At 52.2% G+C, this 23158-nt stretch overlaps 1 protein-coding gene across 1 annotated transcript; it reads right to left on the reverse strand.

Annotated features, from left to right (window-relative positions):
- Positions 1–466: 466 nt before the first annotated feature.
- OTUB2 (OTU deubiquitinase, ubiquitin aldehyde binding 2) lies at positions 467–19816 on the reverse strand. The gene is made up of 6 exons (XM_017676795.3): positions 19621–19816; positions 9560–9655; positions 8089–8207; positions 5124–5208; positions 4385–4579; positions 467–3716 (listed from the first exon to the last, which is right to left on the reverse strand). Exons 1-6 carry the CDS (start codon positions 19621–19623, stop codon positions 3510–3512), a joined length of 705 nt encoding a protein of 234 aa, XP_017532284.2. The 5' UTR covers positions 19624–19816; the 3' UTR covers positions 467–3509.
- Between the last annotated feature and the right edge of the window lie 3342 nt (positions 19817–23158).

The following is a 23158-nucleotide window of genomic DNA, read 5'->3' on the forward strand; positions in this document are numbered from 1 at the left end:
GACAGCTTTCAGAGGATGGCAGGGGACTCCTCATTTTTCAGATGATGGACTGGAAGTTTAAGCAGGCTCAGGTCCCTTAGCAGTACTTGAGTCGTGATCATGAGGTCTGAGGCCACTTGTTGCAGGCTAGACAGATCCGCCAGTGTCCACTGACACCCTGCTCTTGTCCTCTAACAGCAGGTTCTTTTTCTTCTCTCGTGGGGTAATATCAGAGAGGTAGGTTTTAAAAGAAAGACCAGCCTCTTGGGCAGGTCTGCTCTCTGAGCTGATGAGGTGAAGCTTTGGTGAGGCCTGTGGTTCCTTCGGTGCCTCTAGCCCGGGGCAGAACTTCCCTGAGTGTCTGGATCTTTCACTGAACAAGGCACCCCCTCTCCCTGGCCGCCCCACTCATAGCTGTAAGCCCCACAGAGGAGGAGGGTGGCTCTTGTGCACACCAGGTGTCAGGGATTAAGAAGCCAGACACAGGTTGTTAGGAAATCATTTTAATGCTACGAAAATGTTTTTGCCAACTGCCTGGAGAAGCTGGAGGGCCTGGCCCACATTCCACAAGACCTGGGGTCCCCTAAGCAGCCACAGCTCCTCCACCCCCCATTTCTGGTCAGCATGGGAATGTTTGGTTCTTAGATTTTATCTAATGGTACCCCACACTTCCCACTGTTCAGGAACCCACAGTGCCACTGCCAGAGGTGTGTTCTCCATCTCTCAGTGTTCTGCTGCCTCCCGTAGGGAAGGCTAGGGTGTGGGCCATCCCCCTTGTAGAACACGTGCCATGTGTCAGGTCTTATGGTGGTTTTCATACGCATAATCTCCTTCCACTTTAAACCAATAATCCTGTGATGTTCAGGTATTGTCTCCATTTCACTGATGTGGGAAATGGGGCTCAGAGAGGTGAACTGACTTGCCAAGATCACATAACTATTAAATGACAAAGATGAGATTTGAACCCAGGCAGTCTGGCTCCAGAGCCCCTTTGTGCTTAAAATAGGAACCCAGTCAAACGCAAGGACAGCTGCACGTTTTGTTGCTAAGTGTCTCTGGAAAGAAGGAAATGTGCAGTACAAAGACACTTTCTGAGCAACTTTCCTGTTAGGTTTTGCTCTGGAAAGCAGTGGCTTTATGGGGTGGGGCGGAGAATAATGCAGGAAGTGTGGCTGCTGCACTAAGGTCATTTCTATGGATGATGGTCTGAGCAAGTTACGACAAATTTCATGGAATTCTGATGCTCCTTTTTCTCCACAGTGCTTTCCTGCAGAAAAGATCTGAGGGCGGGTGTGAAGGGAAGAGAGAGTGGCTTGGATTCGGCCAACGGTTTAGCCAAGAGCAAGGTCATGAGAATGACTTGGCCTGTCTGTCTCGGGCATTCTGGTTCTAAACTAATGGCATCTCTCCTGGGAGGAAGCCCCGTAGGATCACCAGCAGGCTCTCAGGCCTGGAAACACAGCATAGGCAGGTCTCAAGAAGGAATTTCCTCAGCCAGTATGCCAAAGAAAAGGCTCTGCTTTTGTAAGCGCCACTCAAGCCACATTGGCAGAAAAATGGCGGCCAGTGCTGCTTATACTGTGCTTGAGAGCTCGACTGGGGGCTTGGGGCCCAGCTCACAGCCTCGTGGAGCGGCCAAGGGTGTTTAACTGGGCACCATGTATTCACACCCTTTGTTTGGAAACGGGGATCCTGATACTCAGAAATCATGTGACATGTTTCCCCAGTCTTCCAGGGCACTTGGCAGAGAACCTAGCACTCTGACCTAGAGCAGTGTGGGACCTGCACCAATTCAGAGGGCAAGGTCAGGTTTGCATTCCTGTGGAAAAGTGACATAATCACTTTGTTTGAACATTGGTTTCAAATTCCAGCTGAGGGCAGTATGGGAACCTGGGTCCCTGCCTGGAATTGAAGCACCCTGACATCTGTCTTCACAAAGGTAGAAGAGAGTACAAACCTGATGTTTGTATGCAGGGACTCGGAACAGTCCACTACCCAGTCCTCATGCACAGCCTGTAGTCTGGCTGTCGGCAGACTTGTATCACAGCACCAAAAGGTTCTTATAAATCCCTGTAGAATGGAGCCTGTGAGAAGTCCTTTGATTAAGAAGTACCCCCAGAGGGTTCCACACCCCTGCATTCTCCATTTCCTTCCGCAGACGAAGAGCGCAGTGCCCCAGCCCGGTAGGGCTCTTGGAGGTCCTGAGGCAGCAAGGTGGGGAAGTTACTAAGTGGCATGTCCAGGTGGATGAGCAAGGGGGTTGCCAACCAGGGCTCTTGGCTGCCAGGCAGTTTCTAAAGTGGGAATCTCCCCCACTGCGAGTTCCCTTAGCTTGTCTCTCTTCCTTCCCGCCTAACCTCTCACCAGCCATAAACCAAGCAAAAGGGGAAGAGGGGGAGGAAGCCAAAGATAACCCTGCAAAGCTTGTTTGTGGTGCTCAGCTGGAGTCTATGGCCGCATGTGCTAGGGTCTCCACTTGGCTGAGTATCTACTTTCTCCTTCCAGGATATGTTTGGGATGATGAGACAGCTTCCCGGTCCCAGACCCTAGTCTTTCTCAAGCCTCTGTCCTGGGGCTGGTGGCAGAATCCTGAAAGGGCTGCCCTTTGAAAGGCAGGCAGTCCTGGCCCTGAGAGAGGTAGCGGGGGCTCCAAGACCTTGAGCTTCATGCTGAAGGCTGAAGGCCCCTTTCTAGACTTTGGCATAAAAGTCTTTTTCTTCCTTAAACTGGGGATAAGAAAACACTCCCACCATGGATATTTGAAACCACACTGAGGCCCTTGCATTCAAGTTGACTTCGACTGGCCAGTGCTTCAGTCAGCCATCCACCGAAGTCCAGTCCAACAGCTGATTTGGACTTGCTGTTGTTTTTATAGAACTTGTACGTCAGTTGACCTTGAGCTTTTCCCTTTGGATTTGGCCAGTGGTTTTGTGAGAGAAAAAGCGGGGGAAGCTGCACTGGGGTGCGGGTGGGGACTTGATAATATGGGTAAATCTAGTAACCACATTGTTTTTTCATGTGAAACCTTCATAAGAGTGTATATCAATCATACCTTAATAAAGAAAAAAAAAGAAAAAGGAGGGAAGCCAAGAGCAAGACCATGAGGATGACTTGGCCTGCCTCTCTCAAGAATGAGTACCTACAGAGAGGTACTACCCCCGGTGAAAAAACAGAGGACCTCTTTTTTACACAATAGAATGTCAACACTGGCAGGAATCTCCTCCAGATGAAGAAACAGGCCCAAAGGGGAAAGGTGATCTACAGGCCTCCCAGGGAACTGGGAACAGAGCCAGGGGTCCTCGCTTCCTACCCAGAGTAGGAAAGTATTTGGTCCCCACGAAAATAAATACTAAAAATACTGCTAAGTTTCCACGGTCCATAGTGGATAGCCTCATTCCCAGCGATTGTGCCCAGGAGGCTGTACGTTTTATAATTACAGTCTAAATAGCTTAAAGAATTGAAAAGCCAAATGTTCCATTCAGAATGCAGTCCTGTTAGGTGACAGGCTCCACTGCATCGTCTAAACTTAATCAGCGTTTATCAGTTGCATAAAGGATGTTGTAGTGTGATGTTTTATAAAGCAGGTAAACGGAAGGGATGGCAGCCTCAGGGAACACGTGGTGGTTTAGGGCTGTATCCAGCTCATCAACGTACTCCACCTGCAGGGCAATATTTAGTGCCTGAGACAAGGCTGTGATCTGGATGTGGTCACATTCCATGGCCATGGGCTCCACTTCCTGCAAAGACCACGATGAAAATACAAAGCCAGTTTAGGAAGGAGGCCTGCAAGAAAACAGGTGAGAATTCCAACCCTAAGCCAAAGCCTCTGTGGTCCTGGGTCAAAGCCTCTGTGGGGGTAAATAATCTTCATAACAACCTATGAGGTAGGTACTGACATCCCCATTTTACAGAGGAGGAAACAGAGGCTCAGGGAAGAAGTGACATCTAGGAATCAACCAGAATTGCAAAGCTTACATCTAGGTCTTGATTCCAGACCCTGTGGTTGATTAAGGAATTTTTCCACTTGGACTTTCTAGTCACAAATTCCTTAGCTCTCTTTCAGGTAAATACCATTATCTCATAAACAACACATCTTGGGGCAAATGGGGCTCTAGAGCTAGTACTCTGCCACTCTGTGGACAGTACAGTACCATGCCCTCATTTTCACATGGGAACTCTGAGGTCCACTGCAGGAAAGTGACTCTCCCAGAGCCATACAGTTTGGGCAGCTCAAGCAAGACCTGTTCCCAGCTTGCTAGTCCCATGCTTTTTGAATTACAAATGGAGACAGCAGTCAAGGTCCCTGGCTGGGAATGCTGCTGCTGGTCTCCCAAGGGGAGCAGGATGAGGGCAGAACTGGGGGCTGGGGACTGGTCTCCAAAGCCTGAGACCCCCCAGGACCTACATGAGTGCAGAAGTCCTTGATGTCCATCTCCTCATCGATGAAGTGTCTGAAGAAGTCTGCGTGGTTCTTGATGAAGGCGGAGGTGAGCAGGCGCAAGAACTGCACGATACAGTCCGAGGAGCTCTGGTCATTGAACACTTTCAGCAGGCTGGACACGGAGCCATCCTCCTCCACCAGCTCGACCACACTGTAAAACTGCACCCCACTGGCTGTCAGCTGGGGAGGCGCAGGCAGAGTCCGCCGCCCACCTGCCCTCCACAGGACTACCTCCACATGCACATTCATGTTAATTCCTCAAGTGGAGGTCCCCAAATCACATCTCCCCAGAGCTAAGTAATGCTTCAAATCCTTCACAGTGACCACCTTAGCCTGGAGTTCTGTCCAGGGAACAGTAGTTAGGGTCTCCCTCCACTGGAAACAGTCCTCCAACCCCAACCCCTATGCTAATGAGACCCGGGCAGTGGGGTGGAGAGGGAACGGGGTGAAGGAGGCCAACAACGGTTTGCAGCCTGAGGTACTGCCTCACAGGTGCTTCCTCCCAGAGGGAGGGTGGGGCCCTGGGCTCCCTGTCTGCACAGAGGCAGGAAGCAGCCCTCAGTCCTTCCCCCATTGGGAGGAGCCAGAGGGGCACAGGCACAAGAGCCCCTGGCTGTGAGGGGGCTCTGACCAGTGCCATTCCTGTGTGCTCTGCCAGCCTGGAGGGACCTGTCCCTCAGATGTTGTGCCCACATTAACTCACAGCATTAAAGAAGTTTCGGAACTTGTGCTCTTCAAAGCCGGCAGCCAGAAGGTCATTTGGGGTCTGCAGGACATGTTCTTTGAACCTAAAGGGGGGCAGACTGGTGCTTATGGGAAACGCTGACAGGGAGCGCTGCTGTGCTGAACAGCACCGTCCCACTCCGAGCCGCTGCCCCCACCCGAGAAGGCGGATGTCACCAGCAAGTGAAGGACTCTTCTACCTTCAATTAGGACAGGAATACTAACACCCCAGAAACAAACTGCCACCACCAATCAGGCCTCCTGCCCCCTGACCAGTAAACCTTTGCCAGCACTGCCTGACCTTCAAGACCTGGTCAATGGCCCTTGCTTTGTCAGTATTGGATCTTCCCTCTCCCACTGCAGACCCACTAATGGCACGGCCCCATTCTGGCACCCATCCTGATACTCTTGGGGGGCACGGTGGGGACTCCACCCAGCCCGTGGTCTCAGAACACAGTTTAGCAGCAAAGACAAGGTATAGACCAAGTGGTCCATGGAGGGAGGGATGCGTCCTATGCAAGAACGACCAAGTGGAGGGGCTCTAGGGGACCAGCTGGCCGAGATAGAACTGCAGCCTGTCCCCTGGGAAGGGAGACCAGACTCCAGTGAGGACCCAGAAAGGCCTGGGAAGGCTTAGGTGCTTTGTAGCAGGAGAGGGGGTGGTGAGGAGAGGGGTGGGGTGTGTGAGTGGAAACAGGCCTCCTAAAGCAGCTTCCATGAAGGGTACTGTGAGGACCCTCCATCCCTCTGTCCCTGCAAGGCTGTGATGTTCAGTCTGCTCCCGGCTCTCCTGCCCAGTCACCACTTCCCCTCCTGGTCTCCCACCCATGAACCTTCACCACAGTGCCACATTCATTATTCTCTAATGACTGCTGACCGCCCTGTGCCAGGCCCTGAGGACACAGAGATGAGTGACATACAGGCCCAGTCAAGTCAGGGGCAAACACCCAGGCCAGGACTCGGGCACGAGGCAGCATCGGGACTGCAGTGCAGGCTCTCTGGGCTGCACTTCGGCTTCAGTGTAACCTCAGGCAAGTCATTGATCCTTTCCAAGCGTCAGCTTACTCAACTGTAAATGGGGGTAACAGCCAACCGGACACACCGCTCAGATGGCTACAGACATTTTGGATTTAGCATTACTCAAACAGAGCTCCCCATCTTCCCTGGCTTCCCTTTGCAGCAAGCGGCTTCTCTGTCCTGGTAATGCCCCAGGGCCACACATCTGGCAGTCATTCTTGACTCCCCTCCACTTGCGCCATACACCATGCCTGAGCCATGAGTGAATCCTCTCAGCACCACCTCCACGGGAATCTGACTTCTCTCTACCTGTTCATGTCACCAGCCTCTTCCCCTGGGGCTGTCCCCGAGCATGTCCTGTGCTGATCCTGCCGGGTCTGTCCTGCACACAGCAGCCAGCAGGTCAGACCCCATGCTCTGCTCAAACCCTCTGCAACTCCATCTCATTCAGGCTGAAATTTAAGGTCCTTATTATAAAGGCCCATGAGGCCCTACTTGACCTGCCTGGCTTGCCTCTCACCTCTACTTCAACTGCAATCCCTCTCGCCCTGGTCAGTTCAGTCGCCTCCCCTGCCTGATTTCTTCTCACAACATTGAGCAGCATGTGGCATATTTAAATACTGCTTGTATGTACTGTCCATCTCCTCCTGTCAGGACTCACTTCCACAGGTAGGGAGTGTTGTCTCTCTCATTCACTGCTGCATCCCCAGGGATGACAACAGGTTCTGCCTGTGATGCCCAGTTAGGTGATGACTACAGGAAGGAAGGTGCCCCAGAGGCAGGTAGGGGTGAGGAGGTCTGACACAGAGACACTGGGGCTGGGCTTTGCTAGCATCACCTTGCTGAGTCCTCATTGACAACCCCCTGACCTCTGCGAAATTATCCACCTCCCACAGATGTGGAAACAGGCTCAGAGAGGTTGAGTCACTTGCGCAAGATCACATAGTAAGTAAGCCAGAGAATGAGGTCTGACCTCAGAGCCAGGACTGTGGGGAGGAGGAGGATGGGAGTGACTTGAGATAGTTGACTGTCGGTCAAAAGGGGCGCTCTGCCAGTTTGTCATTTAGGAAACGAGATAAATGGTTCATTCAGAATAAGAACAGGTGACTTATTTCTATCCCCCCATGAGGGAATCTGTATTTTGAATCGGAGATGATGGCTTAATCTAGTTCTCAACCAGGGTTGACTTTTTCCCCAGGAGGAAATATTTGGCAATGTCTGGAGACATTTTAATTGCCAGTGCTCCTGGCATCTAGTAGGTGGAGGTGAAGAGTGCTAGTAAACACCCCACCATGCACAGGACAGCCTACAAGAATGAGCTCACCCCAAATGTCAGGAATGCCACTGTGGGGAAGCCCGCCTTGGCAAAGGAGGCTCCACGGTTAGCCGCAAGTGCTCTGCAACCACCCCTCAGCCTCTGCACTGTTCCCACAGTGTGGCTGGGTGGGCAGCTCTGACAAGGAGGCCCGTGGCCTTCATCAAGTCTCCTAAGGGCTCTGAGACCCCCAAGGTCAAGAAGCAGGGCTCTTAGCTCCTTGCTACTCAAAGTGTGGTCGGTCAGAGGCCCAAGCGGCAGTGGTAGCATCTCCTGGGAACTTGTGAGAGACACGCTCAAAATTAAGGTCAGCTGAAATTGTTCAGAACGTTTGTTTTCTTCTTGGAGTGAGTCTCCATAATGTTCTCAATGTGACCTTCCTGGCCAACTCAGACCAGAGGGCTGGAAGCAACTGTTAGGTCACGGGCTGCCGGCACCAGCCACAGCAGGCAGTGAGGCATCCCCCCAACATCAACACCACTACCGGGCAGCCCTCCAGCTCACTCCCTGGGCCAGGCAGTCCGCCCAGGAAAAGCCCTTAGGGAGACTGAGGGCCAAAGAAGCAGATAACACAGCCTCAGAGTCTCCAGCTCTGGTCTCCAGCCCTACTTACCTGAGGATCTCTCTGTTCTTTCCCAGCAAAGATTCCAAATAGGAGTAGCCCAAGGCCCGGTAGAAACAGTTCCCGTCCCCCTTGGTCTTGCGGATGGCGGTGAACCTTTTGCTGAGCTCCTGGGGGGCAGAGAAGGAAAGCTGGACGTCCGCAAGGACAACACCCCTCATGTTGTCCTGTGAGGGCTGTGGCCCCACCACTCCCAGATGACACCCGCCCACTCCTCGCAGACTGCCTGCCCCTGCACAGCCTCCCAACTCCCATTCGTCCCACAAATATAGGACCATGCTGACTGCATCCTTGTGGCAGGCACTGAACGGTGAGCCGAGTGCTGAGCAGGCGCCACTGTCAGGCAGTCTGCAGTCTATGAGGCAAGATGGAGAGTCAGAGATGACAGGAGGAGGACAAGGGGAAGCACCAGGGGTGCCTGGGAGCAATGGCCTCTACACCAGACTTCAGAGATCCAGGAAGGCTTTTGGAGGAAGGGTGCTGAGAGGAGCAGGCATGGCGTAGGTGGCAGGGTGGCAGGCGAGAGCAGAGGCCATGGCGGGTGGGGTGGGACTAGGCACTGGGCCAGGAGTCTGCAGAGTGGGTAGGAAGGGCCTCCTTAGACATAACTGAGCAGTCCGGCCAGTCCTTCAGATGTTTCGCAAAAGGTGTGGCCCTCCCCATGCCACCTCACTCCAGTTCTGTCTGTTCGTTCTGAGATGGCCTGGGGTGGGGTCCCCTTGCTGCCTCATGGGCCCACAGGCAGCGTTTAGAGAGCAGAGCATGATTTCAAGGGGTCAGGGAGTTCCCTGCTCCCACCATGGCGATGAGAAGGCTCAGAGCTGACGGGGCCCACCTGAGGCCGGCAGGCGGGGAAGGACAAGTTCCCTGGAAAACCTGTCCTGTCTCCCTAGAGGGCCCCAGGGGACAGAGTCTGCTGCCCAGCACTTGCTCCTGCCTGTTGCCCGGAGAGGGTGGGGGGTGCGCCAGCTCCTCCCACTGCCCTGTTCTCAGATCTGTCCCCACATCCTTCTCTGTAGCCTGGCTGGAATGGGCTTCCCCCCTGAGAGATGTCCGAGCAGAGAGGCTGTGAGTACAGCTTGTGAGATCAGGCTGCCTGGCCCATATCCCAGCTCAGCTTTGCACTAGCTACAGGATGTGGGCCTGCCATTTAATTTCTGAGCCTCAGTGTCCTCAGTTGTAGAATGTGGATTACCTCGCAATGTTGTACTGAGGTCTCTGAGTAAATAAAGCATTGAGGATGTGCTTAGCTTTTTGAAAAATTACTATTTCTTGTGCAACTAAAGGATTTCTCACTAAGGCAAATGCCCAACATCAAAATATTCTGGGAGCCCTTTAATTTGCTTCGGAACCTGGTCGAAATACTAGGTCTCATTGCCTTCAAAGTGCTGTTCTCTGCCTTCTCTGCTCCCAACTCCAGCCTACTGAATCTAGGATCCCCTCCTCCAGCCTTCTGCCTCACCTGGATTTTCCTCTGGTAAATCTTGTTTTCAGGATGGTCCCGAAGAATTGATAGAATGTCACATTTTTCTGATATTAAATTAAAAGATGTTTCACTCTGAAAGAGAAAAAGAAGGAAAGATGTAACAATTTCAAGTGCAACTGACTCACCTTGCAGAAAGCCTCTGAACTGCTACAAGACATAGTCAATGTTACCTTCCCACCTAAGCATGTGTGAGGACACCTCCAGTGTGCTGGGCGCCATGTTCCCCGGACAGGTAGGTAGTCAGGGTCAGCCCGGTCCTGCAGGCGTGTCATCTTGTAACCTCCAAACTGATCATTTCATAGAATATAATACCTCAAACCTCATGAGTCTTAATCATGGTGTATATCATGTCCCTTTGTCTCCTTCCAGTCTCAGCCATTCTCATTCATTCCTTCATGTATTCACTCCCCAGTTCTTGAACATCTAGTCTGCACCAAGCACAAAGTTACATGCTAGAAATTCACAGGTCAGAACACCTGGCCAGATGCACAGTCTACTGGTAAAAGTTCGTATTTCTGTCCATCTCTGAATCTAGGTCACTTCCAACCCAGAGAGGTAATAAGACTCCTGGACCAGAGTCAGGGCCTCTGGAGGACTGAGAGGACCTCATCTGGCAGGGGGCAGGTAATGGCAGAGGGAAGCTCCAGGGTCAGGGAAAGAGCAGAGATGGCTCTGTTCCAGTAGCTGACTCCCTGGCCTCCCCTCTGCCTTATGCTTCTCCCACCCAGACTCAGGGCTCAGACAAGGGGGAGAGGCACCCCTGCCTCCAACCTACCCCAGCAATGGCTCTGATTTCAGCATGAAAATAACCTAAGAGGCATTGGTGCTAAAGCCACTTGTAGTTTATGGTTTAAAATAAATGGCCCTGGCACCAGCACACAACCCAAGGAGGCAGTTCTTACTCATCGTACACAGCTGACAGGTTGACCTTAATTGAGATCTGTGTAAGTGGGAATCCAGTTTTCCATCGGTTCATCGCCATCATGTTTTCAAAGTTCTCACTGGAGCTCATCACTTTCACTTTATGCCTCTGACCACGAGGGCCCTTCCCAGGTGGCCTCTCAGCCTCCTCACTGACTAGACAATGACCTCAACCCAATACCACAGTGCTTACACGGGAGCCTCTGATGTTACAAACCCCTTTCCACCTGGAGAGAGGTATCTGGATTGTTGATGATGAGATTACTCTAAAGCTCACCACCAAAAGCAAAAGAGCTGGGCCGCAGGATCATATAATGAGGTGTAAGTGACTTCTATGATTACCCCTGTCTTCACTGTCCAAACTTCTGTCTGGCAATGAGCTTCTTTAGCTCCAGTTCCTGTACCCAGCATCTAGGACTAAACGGCACTTGGGACTGGGAAGGAGCATTTCTGGGGGGCCTGGATGCCTCACCCATCAAAGTCTCCAAAGCCACACAGGCTTCCCTTGGCATAGAACAGCTTGTCAGACTGTCTGAGACCTTCCATTCACCTGATTCCCCAGGTCCCATCACAGAGCCTGGAACAGAGCAGAGGATGAGCTGTTTGTTAAATGACTGAATAAAAGCCACTTCTACCATGAAGCCTTCCTGGTTGCCCTATCCCATCTGAGTCAGGCTTGGGCTATCCGTTAAACTCACGCTTTATTTTATCCCTTTCTGATGGCCGCAAGCATGCCCTCCCCTGGATTTAGGGAATCATGGCACCTTTCCAGAGGAAAGCCTAGGAGTGGAAAAGGTTGAATTGGTTGTCCCAAAAAAGAACAGGAGGAAAAGTGTTTCTAAAAGAGGGAAGAGAGCATGCAAATGCTTGTGCATGGAGGAAGGGACTCTAGGTTGTTTCTGGAAGCTTCCATTCTATGCCCACACTTCTTTGCAAAATTAAGTCAGCCTGAGGTTACTTCATTGCTTCTGCTCTGGCACCAGAGTGACACGCTGGCAGAGCAGTGGCGAAACCATGAGGAAGAACCAAACAGCTGCCTGGGACAGATGCTGTGGGCTGCTTTCCCACCAGCCATTGCCCAATTCTTCCCTACTGAAGGGATCCCTGTTTACTCTGTGCAACGTGATAGAAAATGCCTGGGCTTAGTCATGATAACCGTAACGTCCTCCTCAAGGATTTTCCAAGCCTCCCTCGCAGCTATTGGCAGCTAAGTGACTGGGGTTAACTGGGCCCATGAAAGGTCTGCTGGGGGCTTTGGGGAAGGCTTTTGGTTTCGGATAAAAGGAACAGAGGGCATGTCTTTCCTATTCTTTGCTCCTCCTTCCTTCCTTTAATGCAGATGCAATGTCTACCTTACAGTAGCCATCCTGTGACCATGAAGTTGAAAGTCAACACATGGAAGATAGTTTGATTATCTGCTACTATCTTAAGCCCAAGATGTATGAAATAACAACAGATGCCATTTTTGTGCACCTACTATGTGCCAAGCTCTGGGACAGAGGCTTGCATAACTCTGTTATCTCATTTAATCCCCACTTACAATTATTACATCCAGTCAACTTGTGTTGTTCGCTTGTGCCAGGAAATGATTTAAGGCAGATCTGACTCTGAAGCTCACAGAAACTCTACCAAGTCAAACTGCGAGGCAGATAAAGCTCAGAGTCCAGGAGCCCTCAAGGGACCAAGGCTGCAAGACCTCCAAGGAGCCCTGTGTGCAGGACGGCCTGGGGCCTTCTCCCCATCAGGCCAGGTCGCACCCTTCTGGCCCTGCAGCTCCTCCGGTCGGGCAGATAGCATAGCTCTCATGCTCCCTAACAGCACCCACCAGTCTGACACTTGTCACAGCTGAATGAGAGACAATTTAAAGGTGATATCCAGACATGCTGTTAAAAGACATTGGCAACATCTGGAGGGAAACTTATTCTTTTCAATCTCTTTAAAACTTCCAATTGCACCAAGGAAAAGGCTGGTTGCTAGCGACACTCTAACTCCTTCCCGCTTTGCTAGTCTCTTTTCTGCAGAGTGAGCAAACCTGTGACTCAGAACTTAAAAGTATTCCATTTTCATTTGCATTTTTTTGACTTAAAATAAGTGGCTCTATTCATGGGCATATTTATAGGAAGTTTACATGTTTTAATCTTTTCAACACAGAAGATATACATTATTGAGATAATAAACAACAATCGCTGGTGTACAGTTAATTTTGTACTCAAAACTGGATGCTAACAAAGCAAATACCCATGGGATCTCGTAAGTTTCAGAATTACAAATGGCAAGATGCCAAGCAGTTAATAGTTAACAGAAAGTGCACCTGCTCCAGGACACCCTTCTCACTCACGCACATACGTACTTCATTCCAAAATCCCGTTATTTGCTTCACTCACAAAAAGTCTTATTGTTACAGATGGGCAACTAAAAACAGCAGCTTGGGGCTTTTAAACAATGGATTAAGAAGTAGTACAGCTGTGTGAACACCCCTTGTGTCTGAACTGCCCCAAACAAAACCAACAAAATGTGGGCAGGGGGAGAGGACAAGGGCCTAAATCGGCGATGCTAGTTAGCAGATTCCGAGACGATATGGATGGACTGGAAAGGAGTTTAATGAATTAATCTTGAATATGCAGAGGTAAGTACTTCAGATGTAGAAAACCGCCATTAACAGTCAAAATGAGAATATTAACAGTGGGTCAGGGAGTGGAAATGCACCTTATGCCAGGGAAGCATCTAAGTTTTCCACTTGCCATTGTAGTAAAACTTGGCATTTTTTATGAGTTGACTATGCTATTTAACACAGTCATTTCCCCTTCATCCCTGAGCCCTGTTCCCAACCCTCCATCTCCCTGACCCCACAGCTGCTCTCTATGCTATGTCTTTTGACATAGCTGCCTGCTTATTTTTAATTATGGTGAAATATATGTATGAAATATGCCTCTGTAGACCGTTTTTTTAAGTGTGTGGTTCAGTGGCATTAGGTACATTGTTGTGCAGCCATCTCCACCATCCATGCCAGGACTTTTTCATCATCCCCAACTGAAACACTAACTCCTCATTCCCCACCCCCCAACCCCTGACAACCCCCTTTTACTTTCTGTCTCTATGAATCTGCCTATCCTAGGGACCTCATATCAGTGGAATGTATTTGTCTTGTTAAAAATACAGTTTTATATATGCATGTGTTTTAAATGTGCATATGTATTATTCTATAAATATCATGTTTTTTTTTCCTTCACTTAATACTATTTAAGCTTTATCCCTCCTGACAAATGTCCCCTGGGTCAAGCTTCCTCCACGCCCAGGAGATAGAGCCTTGGTTAGCTCTAGCGCCCCCTAGTGGTCCCTGGTGCCTTTGCTTTAGTCCCCGGTGGGCAAGTGGGTTTCTACCTTGGCACCTTCAAGTCCCCATCTGGCATGCCTCTACCCAAGTCAGCCGGAGGTGGTCCCTGCCCCTCTGCCCACCAGCACGGTCCTGCTCACACCCCTTGGAAAAACTAGAACCTCAAACTCCAGGGAGCCTGAGCACAGCCTCAATTTACTGGCCCACAAAGCAGGTACAGTGCTCTGGGTTTGACCTTGGCTGACTAATTGGTGGTTTGTTTTATAAAACCACGGCTGAAAATTTCCAGGATGTTATGGAGAAAGAACAGATGGGCCACACCTAACAATGTCCTGCCAGACCTAATCAGGCCACCAGAAAGGATTTTTAGCCTTTAATTGCTAGTTTGCAAATAGATGCAATTAATTTAGTCAGGTAGATAACACCTCTGCTTGGAAACAGCTTTCAGCAAGTTAACTTGATCAAAGAGAGAAAACCGATATTTCTTCAATCACTGGCTCTCCCCCAGCAACCCTGGGAACCAGCCTCATGCACCCGAACGTGGGCCTGGTGTTCCGACTGGTTTGGGTCCTCACGGGGAGTCTGGACTCCATGTGTCTTCCTTGGCCGTTTCCTCCTATAGCCTAGGATTGGCTCATGAAGCACCTACTATGGCCCTGTGAACCTGCACCTGATCGCCACCCCTGATTCACATTCTCTTCTCCAAATGCAGGAAAAGTCCAATTCCTCACTTCTGACTTGGCTCTAAAGACTTTCTACACATCTACAACCTGCCTGTGTAGCCCCCAGGAGTTCCTCCAGCCTGAGACCACCAAAAAAACAGGTTCCCCCAACCCCTCCACCTATATCCCAGTCCACGGATCCTGCCATATGAGTCCGAGGCCCTGGCAGCTGCTGGTGAAGAGTCTCCAAGCAGAGCCAGTGAGAGGCCCCGCGCCAGGGTGACGCAGAGCTCCGCCCCCGTGTGCCCCGCTCCGCACGGGAACCCCATGTGCCCGCCCTGTGTGAGGATTCCAGGTACCCCCAGGAGAGCTGGTGTGGTGGGGGAGACCCGGAGCTGCGGGATGGGGAGGGGCAAGCTGGGAGTGGGCTCTGGCAGCTCGGTCCCACAGGCTCTTAAGGCCTGTCCCCTGACCCGATATGTGACCCCAGCCAAGATAGCTACCCCTCCTAGAACAGGTACAACTCCGGATTTGAACCCAGCCTCCCTGGGCTCTCATGGAAGTGAAAGGCTAGGAGAATGAAGCTCCCCAAGGACAGGGCCCTCAGTCACTTAGGCTCACGGGTGCACCCCACATGCTGGAACAGCGTCTGATGCCCAGTGGGGGCTCGGAAATTGTTCATTGAGTGAAGGAAGCTGCTTTTGCTGGGCAGTTGCTGTATGCCAGGTGCTGTGTATATTATCTCACCTAAGCCTCTCGATATCTCTCTTCTATAAATGGAAACTGAGGCACACAGCAGCAGGCCATTTGCCTGAGTTCTGACGATGAGGCAGCCTCAGGCAGGCACCTGGACCCTGGTCACCCAGCACAGAAAAGGTGTTCCATGGACCGGCGCCTTTCTGCACCCTCTCAGCACCTGGCCCTCCCATGTGCCCTACTTCACTTCCTGTCCGCTCCTCAACAGCCAGGCCTCAGCCTCAGGACTCTGCGTACAAAGCCTCCTCTGGCATAGCCTTTGATGCGCCTGTTCACATCCCCCTCTGGGCCCCAGGGGACAATGACAGGCTGCTGGACGCTGCTCCACTGGCAGGCTGACCCCGGGCTGAGTCAGTCTCATTAACCAGGCCCAGCCCACAGAAGCCACAACTCACCGCGTGGCCTGACCTCATGCTACCGACTCCTTCACAGTAGAGGCCGAAGCCTCCAGGCTCACCTGCCAGCAGGGCAGGGCTCCGAACTCGGCCAACCCCGCCTCAGCAGGACCCTGTCACTTCCAGAGGCTCCCCGGGCTTCCCTGGGCCTGCCTGCCTGGGGCTGGGCTCTCCACAGTGGGATGCTGCAGGGGCTGGAAGGAAATGCCCTTTTAAATGTCTATGTCATGGTATAATGTATAATATGCAAATATATGGAATGAGCAAACATTTTTATTGATGAGTGAGCAAAACTGTTTGGAGGCCAAAGATTTAGGAGATACCTAGTGTCCTGAGCTAGTTCCCTATTGCACTATAACAAGTGCACACAAACTCGGTCACATGTAACACAATTTACTTACCTTGTGTTTCTGGAAGCTCCTAGGGGAGAACCATTTCCTTACCTTGTTCAGTTCTAGCAGCTCGCAGCACTCCTTGGCTCACGATCCCTTCCTGCCCTGATCACGTGCCCTCCTCACTCTGACCCTCGTGCCTCTCTCCCTTCATAAGGACCCTGTGATGACATCCCTGGGCCCTCCTGGGTAATTCAGGGCACTCTCCCCATCTCGAGGCCTGAACTTCATCATACCCTCCAAGTCCCTATTGGCACTTGAGGTACCCTATTCACAGGTTCTGAGAAATAGGATGTGGACGTCAGCAGGCTGTTACTTGGCCTGCCACCCACATGCTCCTCCTTTGCTGTTCAGCACAGGCAATAGAGAAGACCCTGCATCTGGGCCACCACTCCCTTGGGTCACAGTTATCAGCTGGCCCTGCAGAGACCCTGAACTCAGGTCTGGCCCCCTCTAGTTTGATGCCTGGACTCAGACAACATCCTTCTTATGGACTCTCAGATCTTTGTCTCCCACTCATACCTCTCCCTGGAGCTCCAGCCTCAAACAGCCACCAGCCACCAGGATGCCTGCCCATCCCAACAAATGACTGTGCCTCTAAGTGCTCTCTTGTTCCACCCCTGCCTCCTCTCCAGGTGTGCCCAGCTCCCCAAAAGGCCCCTCCAACTGGTCAGAGCTCACATCAGACCCCGGGGTCCTCTTCCATTCCTCTTTCCCCATCTGCTCTGCTCCTGGGTCTGGCCTGAGTGGCCACCCTCTGCCCCCAGGGGAGCTGCAACAGCACCTGCCCCACTGACCTCCTGGCCTCACTCCAGCCCCCTCACCCCCACCACCCTTCCACAGCAGCCAGCGCAGGCTGCTTACCAGGTAAATCAGGAGAGAGCATTGGCAGAATAAACCCAAACTCCACAGTACAGCATGTGAAGCCTTTCACAGCACATTCTGACCCCACCTACCTTTGTAGACTCACCTCACATCCATACAGTTCCCTACATCCATCCACACGGGCTGCTCACTTTTCATGGAATATCCCTCTCTTCACTGTGTTTCCGGGCCTTTAAGCACACTGTCTCATCCTGCCTGTAATGCAGTCTTCCCAAATTCTTCCTGAACAATCCTATACATGCTTTAAAACCCATTCAAAAGACCCTCTTGTGAAGCCTTCCCTGACACTCCCTGCACTGCCAGAATGCACCAGCTTCCTGCTGTGCTCTGAAAGCCCTTGGTCAGATCTTTCATGGAAAGACCAGTAGCTCAGGAATTGCTTGTGTCCAGCTCTCAGCTCTGTCTTGACCAGCAGGCAGTGGGCTTCTAAGAGAGGGCAGGTCCCTTGTCTTTCTTAGAGCCCAGCACAGGACTGACGAGGTTGCCTACACTTATTTGACAGAAGAACAGAGCGCAGAAGGGCTCTGTGGTCTTCCTGTACACATTCATTCACCGAATGTTAAGTGCATTGTGAGTGAGCATGACAGCCTATAGGCCCTGCAGTCACTACCTACAGTCCCTGCCAGTGGCAGCCCCAGGCCTGGTCCTTGTCTTGGCCCCTGCCTTCGTAAAGGGCTCTTTGTCTTCTACCTGGGACCCTTCCATAAGCTTAGCCCAGTGAAATGGGAAAGGAAAGAAGACACTGCATTTTTCAAGGACATTCTCCTCTGCACACAACACACACACCTCCATCCATGCCACACAGGCCAGGCTCAGTAGAGTGCCTGACAAACAGTAGAAGCTCAATATAAATGCTGGGTGACTGGAAGAGAACAGACCCTGCACAGCCTCCTCCCAGCCCCGGCCCCATGATTCCCAGGCAGACATCCGATTTAGGAGGTGAACCACCTCCTTCTCCCTAAGGCACCCAAGCTGCTCCTGACTGGGTGAGGATGTGGTGCCTTTGATCCATCTGCCCTCTAACTTCTGGTGTAGGGAGTCCAGGACAGATGGGAAGGTGGAGTCAGAGGCCTCACCATGCAGCACAAAAGCCAAAAGTTCAGGTCCCAGCCTCCACCACCCCTGCCCTGCTCTCAGCTACCCAGAGGTGGCCAGAAGGCACAGCAGCCTCCAGCTTCCGAGTGACCACACCCATCATTACCCCAGCTTCTGCCACACCCCAGTGGATGACGCACAAACACCTGGGCCGCCTTCCAGGAACAGTTGAACCAGGCAAACCCTTGGGCACTGGGTAGAAGCAGGAAGCTGATGCTTCTAGATGCCCCAGAGGCCCCCTGCCACAGCCCAGCAGCAGGCTGGTTTGTCCAGGGCAGCCTCAGCTTACATGACCTCGTTGCCCACGCCACACCAGAATGTGCCAGACCATGGCCAGGCGTGACCCATGCTCCAGCCCAGCAGCATCCTGCAGGGCGACCCATTTCCCTGCCAGACATGTGAAGGAGGTGGCCCAGCACAAAGAACCCTGCGCCTGTGCACACCACCTTTCAGGAACTCTGTTATCACAGGAAAAGCCATGGCCAACTACCTGGACCAAGTGCCCCACACTCATCACCTCACAGGGTCCTCAAAGCAGCCTACTGTACAGATGTGCAAAACAGTGCTGGGGGAGGGGAAAGGGACCAAAAAAAGCCTCTTGGCTTTCCAAGGGTGGTGAGATCTGAACTCAGGGCTGTGTGACCCCAAGCCACCCTAAGGCCACCAGCCCTTACACTGTACAGCCTCCGTGGAGCAGGGGACTCAGGGTTGAGGGGTTTTAGGCAGCCATCACACCCAGTCCCCTGTAGATTGCCTGCCCCACTTCCCCCACAACCTGTAAGGCAGACCGATGTGACACATAGAGCACTGGACTGGGAATCCAGAGGCTTGGGTTCAAGTCCTAGGCCCAGCACATCAGTCCCAGCCCTTCGCAGTCTGACCTTCAGCTTCCCCACTTGCCCAAGACCCAGGTTTGGCTGCCTTCAGAGTGTCTCTGGAACCCTTCTGCTCAGACACGACTCTGTATCAGAGGTTCCCCTAGATTTTGCTTTGCCTGGACCCCTAATTCACGTGCCTCACAACTTGAGGCAGCCTTCCCATGTGGGTCCTAGCTCCAAACACCCTATGTTGATGTGCTAGACAGAATATCCAGCGACCTGGCCACTTGTGCAGCCCCTCGGTCCACTCCTGGGGCTTGGGAGGGGGGTATCTGATGACTGAGCCCTTGGGTGGGTGGGGCTATGAGCTGTCCGCTGGGGGACTACTTAATAAAGGGCTACCCTGAGCCCTGGAGCCTTCTTGTCCCCTCTCTTGTCAAGGGCGCCTACCTTGCGTCGGGGATGCGCCCTCGGGGACACGTGAGAAAACGCGCCAGGGAGGATACCTGGGTGCCAGCTCTGTCTCCTGTGCTGGACGTCCACGGAGGACGGCGGGGCACGTCTCAGGCGTTATAGGGCCTTCCCAGGAGGGAAGGGACCCCCAGCATCCGTCCTGACTCAGTATTCCCAGGGGTCAGAATGCTGGGGGTCCCGCGCTTTGGACTGAGCCTGGCGCCTGACCCCCACTATCGCGAGTGCACATGCGCCCTGGCAGCGATCCTGCCTACCGCGTCCCCCTTCCCGCTCCCCCTTCCCTGCTTCCTTCCAGGAACACTGACCATAGTGACCGGAGCCGTGGGGCCAGGTCCCGCCCCAGCGAGGAGCGATCCGGTGCGGGAGGGCGCCACGGGAGCCGCTGGCTGGCTCCGCCGTTGGGTCGGGAGGCGGGGGCCTCGATGGCGTGGGGGCCAGCGGAGAATACACCCGACCGCTCCGCAGACCTCAGCTGTGTCCCAGCAAGACACACGCCCCACGATTGACGTCTGAGTCGGGCAATCAAAAGCCGGGTCACATGACGTCACAGAAAGTGGGTGGAACTTCACGCACATTCAGCCAATGTTTTAGGGGCCATTTGACAGTGTGCCGCCCCCTTTTAAAGACATAGAAAGCTTTTAACTAGCAAAGGAGTTAGCCCAACCCAGGAAGACCTGTCTTCATTTGTAAAGGCTGAAGGGCTTTTGACCAAAACTGCAAATTGAAGTCTTCTGAAAGATTAGCTGTCCCTCATTAATACCTAAACAGGGTTACATAAATAGTTTGCTCAAGATCCGAGAACAGGTGCTTAGGGAGCACGTGCCCTGTAACACTGTTACCTGCCTGCCCTTGTGTAGCTTTTAAATACTATTTTACCTCCTTCCAACTCATGAATCAGTAGGTTGCCCAGCACCCAATTAATGTTTGTTGAATGAATGAATTTCCAGGTTGAGATTCTGTGCCTCTGGAATTGTGTGGCGCGCGCGCGCGCGCACACACACACACACACACACACACACACACACACACACACACACACAGAGATATATGTATAAAGAACCAGGTTTGGTGATTCACCCTGCATACAAGCTCATTACTGCTGACCATCAAACAGAGGAATATGTATCATTCAAAGATTTATTCATCAGCCCTTGACCCCTCGGAGGTGATTTGTGGGGGTGGGGGAGGGAGATTTTGTGGGGAAGAAAATCCAGCGCATTGTTTTTGCTCTTTTTACAAGTATCAACATTTTCGGAGAAGCATTATCAACAAATTCCCGGCCCCAAGCACCAGGCTATAGGTTCTTTAGCAGACACATATCTGTGGTCTTCCAAATTCGTATAATTTACTAGGTGAGGATTTGGGGGTCAATCAAGGGTCAAGGACCAACAACAGTAGAAGTTCTATTGGGCACTAACTGGGCATGGGGGACTGCTCTAAACCCTCAACTTACGTTACCTTAATTTTCTCACAACTCACTGATGGAGGTATATTATTATTTTCCCCATTATCCCTAGTTTACAGATGAGGAAACCGAGGCAGAGGGAAATTAAGGTACTTGCCCAAATTCACACAGCACACAGTGGGATTCCAGGCAGACTGACACTAGTGCTGGTTTTGAATTCCTTCTGCTGAAGAACCATTCACATGATTGTCGGGGCCTTGTGCTCGCTAATGCTTTTGTAAAGTTTCTCCTCCTTGTTTTTTACAGCCAAAGAAGCCAGAGAGGTGACAGGAGCAGCCCAGTGGTGCTCAGCTAGGAAGTGACCCAGCTGGGCTGGATCCTGGACTTTGAATCCCCCTGTAGTGCCCATGCCAGGCTGTGTTAGGCTTCACTGGGTGGGGGAATGACTGAGCCAGTGACAGCTCCACGGGGTGCCTGAGGAATCTTTGCCAAGGAAAAGAGGGAAGGGCCTGTGGGGGCATTGCCTGCGGCCTGGTCTTTGGCTTCGCCCTAGTCAGGCCCATATCTGAGGCATTCGGGGCCTCAGGGAGGAGGGCCCTGAGTGAGCTGACTGATGCTACTAGGAGCCCTCATGTTGGGCCACCCTGAGCCATTGACCCCTCTCCTCCCCTTTCCAGACCACGACACCTCCAAACTGAGCTGCCACTGGTGAGTGGCAGGAGCACTAAGCTGAAGTATACATGGAACCTGGGCCCTAATGATGACTCTGTCACTCACTGCTCTGTGGCCTCAGGTGATTTCCAGGCCCAGAAAGAGGCTCAGTGAGAGGGTTGGACAATCTGGGTGATTTAAAAAAAAAAAGAGATATGTAAAAAATATTTTTAATAGTGAAGTTTTTACACAAAACAGTCTTACCCAGAATCTCAGTACATGTGTAATGAAATCTTTCCTTAACTTGCAGCTCGAATGAGCAGGGAAAATGAAATGTAATATCTTTAGTCTATAAGTAGTCAGGCTTCTTCCGGACTTGCTAAAGCTGGTTAGAAGAGAAAAAGTGTTTCCAGGAGTTCCACTGGGTCCAAGTTGAAAATGTGAGCAGCCCTTTCAGGGGCCGCCCCGTGGCTGGGTGTAAACATGTTCTGTCGGGAATAAACTGGCTGTCCTCTTGCTGTGCTACGTCTACCTGGTGCTGGGCTATCCGGGAGGGGTCGGGGGAAGGCTGCTATGGCCCCACAGGTTCAGAGAGGAGGGTCTTGACCTCCAACACAGGAGTCGGCACCAGGGTGCTGGACACCCCAACATCCGGGGCTGGGCTCCGTGGCCCACGTGACTCACGGTCACACCCAGAGAGGCCTCCCAGGGTTCCCCGCCTTACTCTACCACACTGGCCCCAGCCCACCTTGCTCACTCCCTCTCCCTCACCTCCCCACTTCCCCAGGATGTGACTTAAGAGGATGGCTTCAGCCTTCCCCATGCTCTTCTGCCTTTGATCCTTCGCTCCTCCCCTCCTAGAACGCCCATTTCACAGACTCCACTTGTCACATTCCACCTGTCCTTCAAATTCTGGCTGCTCCTCTTTGAAGCCTTCCCAGATTGCCAGGCTGGCCATGAATGCCTCTGAATTTCCACCACACCCAATCTGTCCTTCTATGGTGCTGACCCCTTACAACTGTGACTTGGAGGGGGTGGTAGGACAAGAAATGGCAAGTGGGGCATCGTGTATACTTGTGTCAGGATTCCCATGGCATAATGCAAGTCAAACCTTTCTGAGCCTCTGCTTCTCTGTAAGGTGGGGGCATTCATACCAAACTCAAAGGGCAGTCAGAGGACAAAGGGAGAGGTTCATGTAAAGTACATGGCACTGTACTTGGGATCTGGTAAGCGCTCAGAATATCTGGGCTGCGCATGGTAGTTAATGGCGCCTTAGTCTTGCTCATCCTTGTGGGACTAAACCTAAAGGGGACAGGTAAGGATTAGCATGTGGCAGGGAGGAGCCCCAAGGAGATTTGTGCCTGCATGCTTGAAAGGAGGTTCAGCTGCCCTCTCCCCAGCTCAGTGAAATGAAGTCATGGCAGGGGGACCTCAGGCAGCCACACCATGCCCGGCAGAAACTTTCGGTGCAGGCCCATTTCCCGGCACTCTTTACATTGTGATATTTTATGCATTTAGCAACACTTCTACCCTTCGCAGGCTTCAGGCAGGGTGCTCTGCAGGAGGACCAGGACCCCAGGGTTGTAAAGTGCTTCACCTCCACACAGGATGGCCACATCATGCAGACTGCTCCCACCCCCTCACATCAGAGCCTGCAACTTGAGCTGGAGAACATGCTGAGATACAAACCTGTGTGTTGTTCCACAGCTGGGGAAGATCAGAAAGAATGAGAGCTAGAATGAGCCCCCTCCTCCTTCATGACACCACTGCCAGGGAGCAGTGCATGG

Source organism: Manis javanica, chromosome 8 (genome assembly GCF_040802235.1).
Source record: "Manis javanica isolate MJ-LG chromosome 8, MJ_LKY, whole genome shotgun sequence".
NCBI lineage: Eukaryota > Metazoa > Chordata > Mammalia > Pholidota > Manidae > Manis > Manis javanica.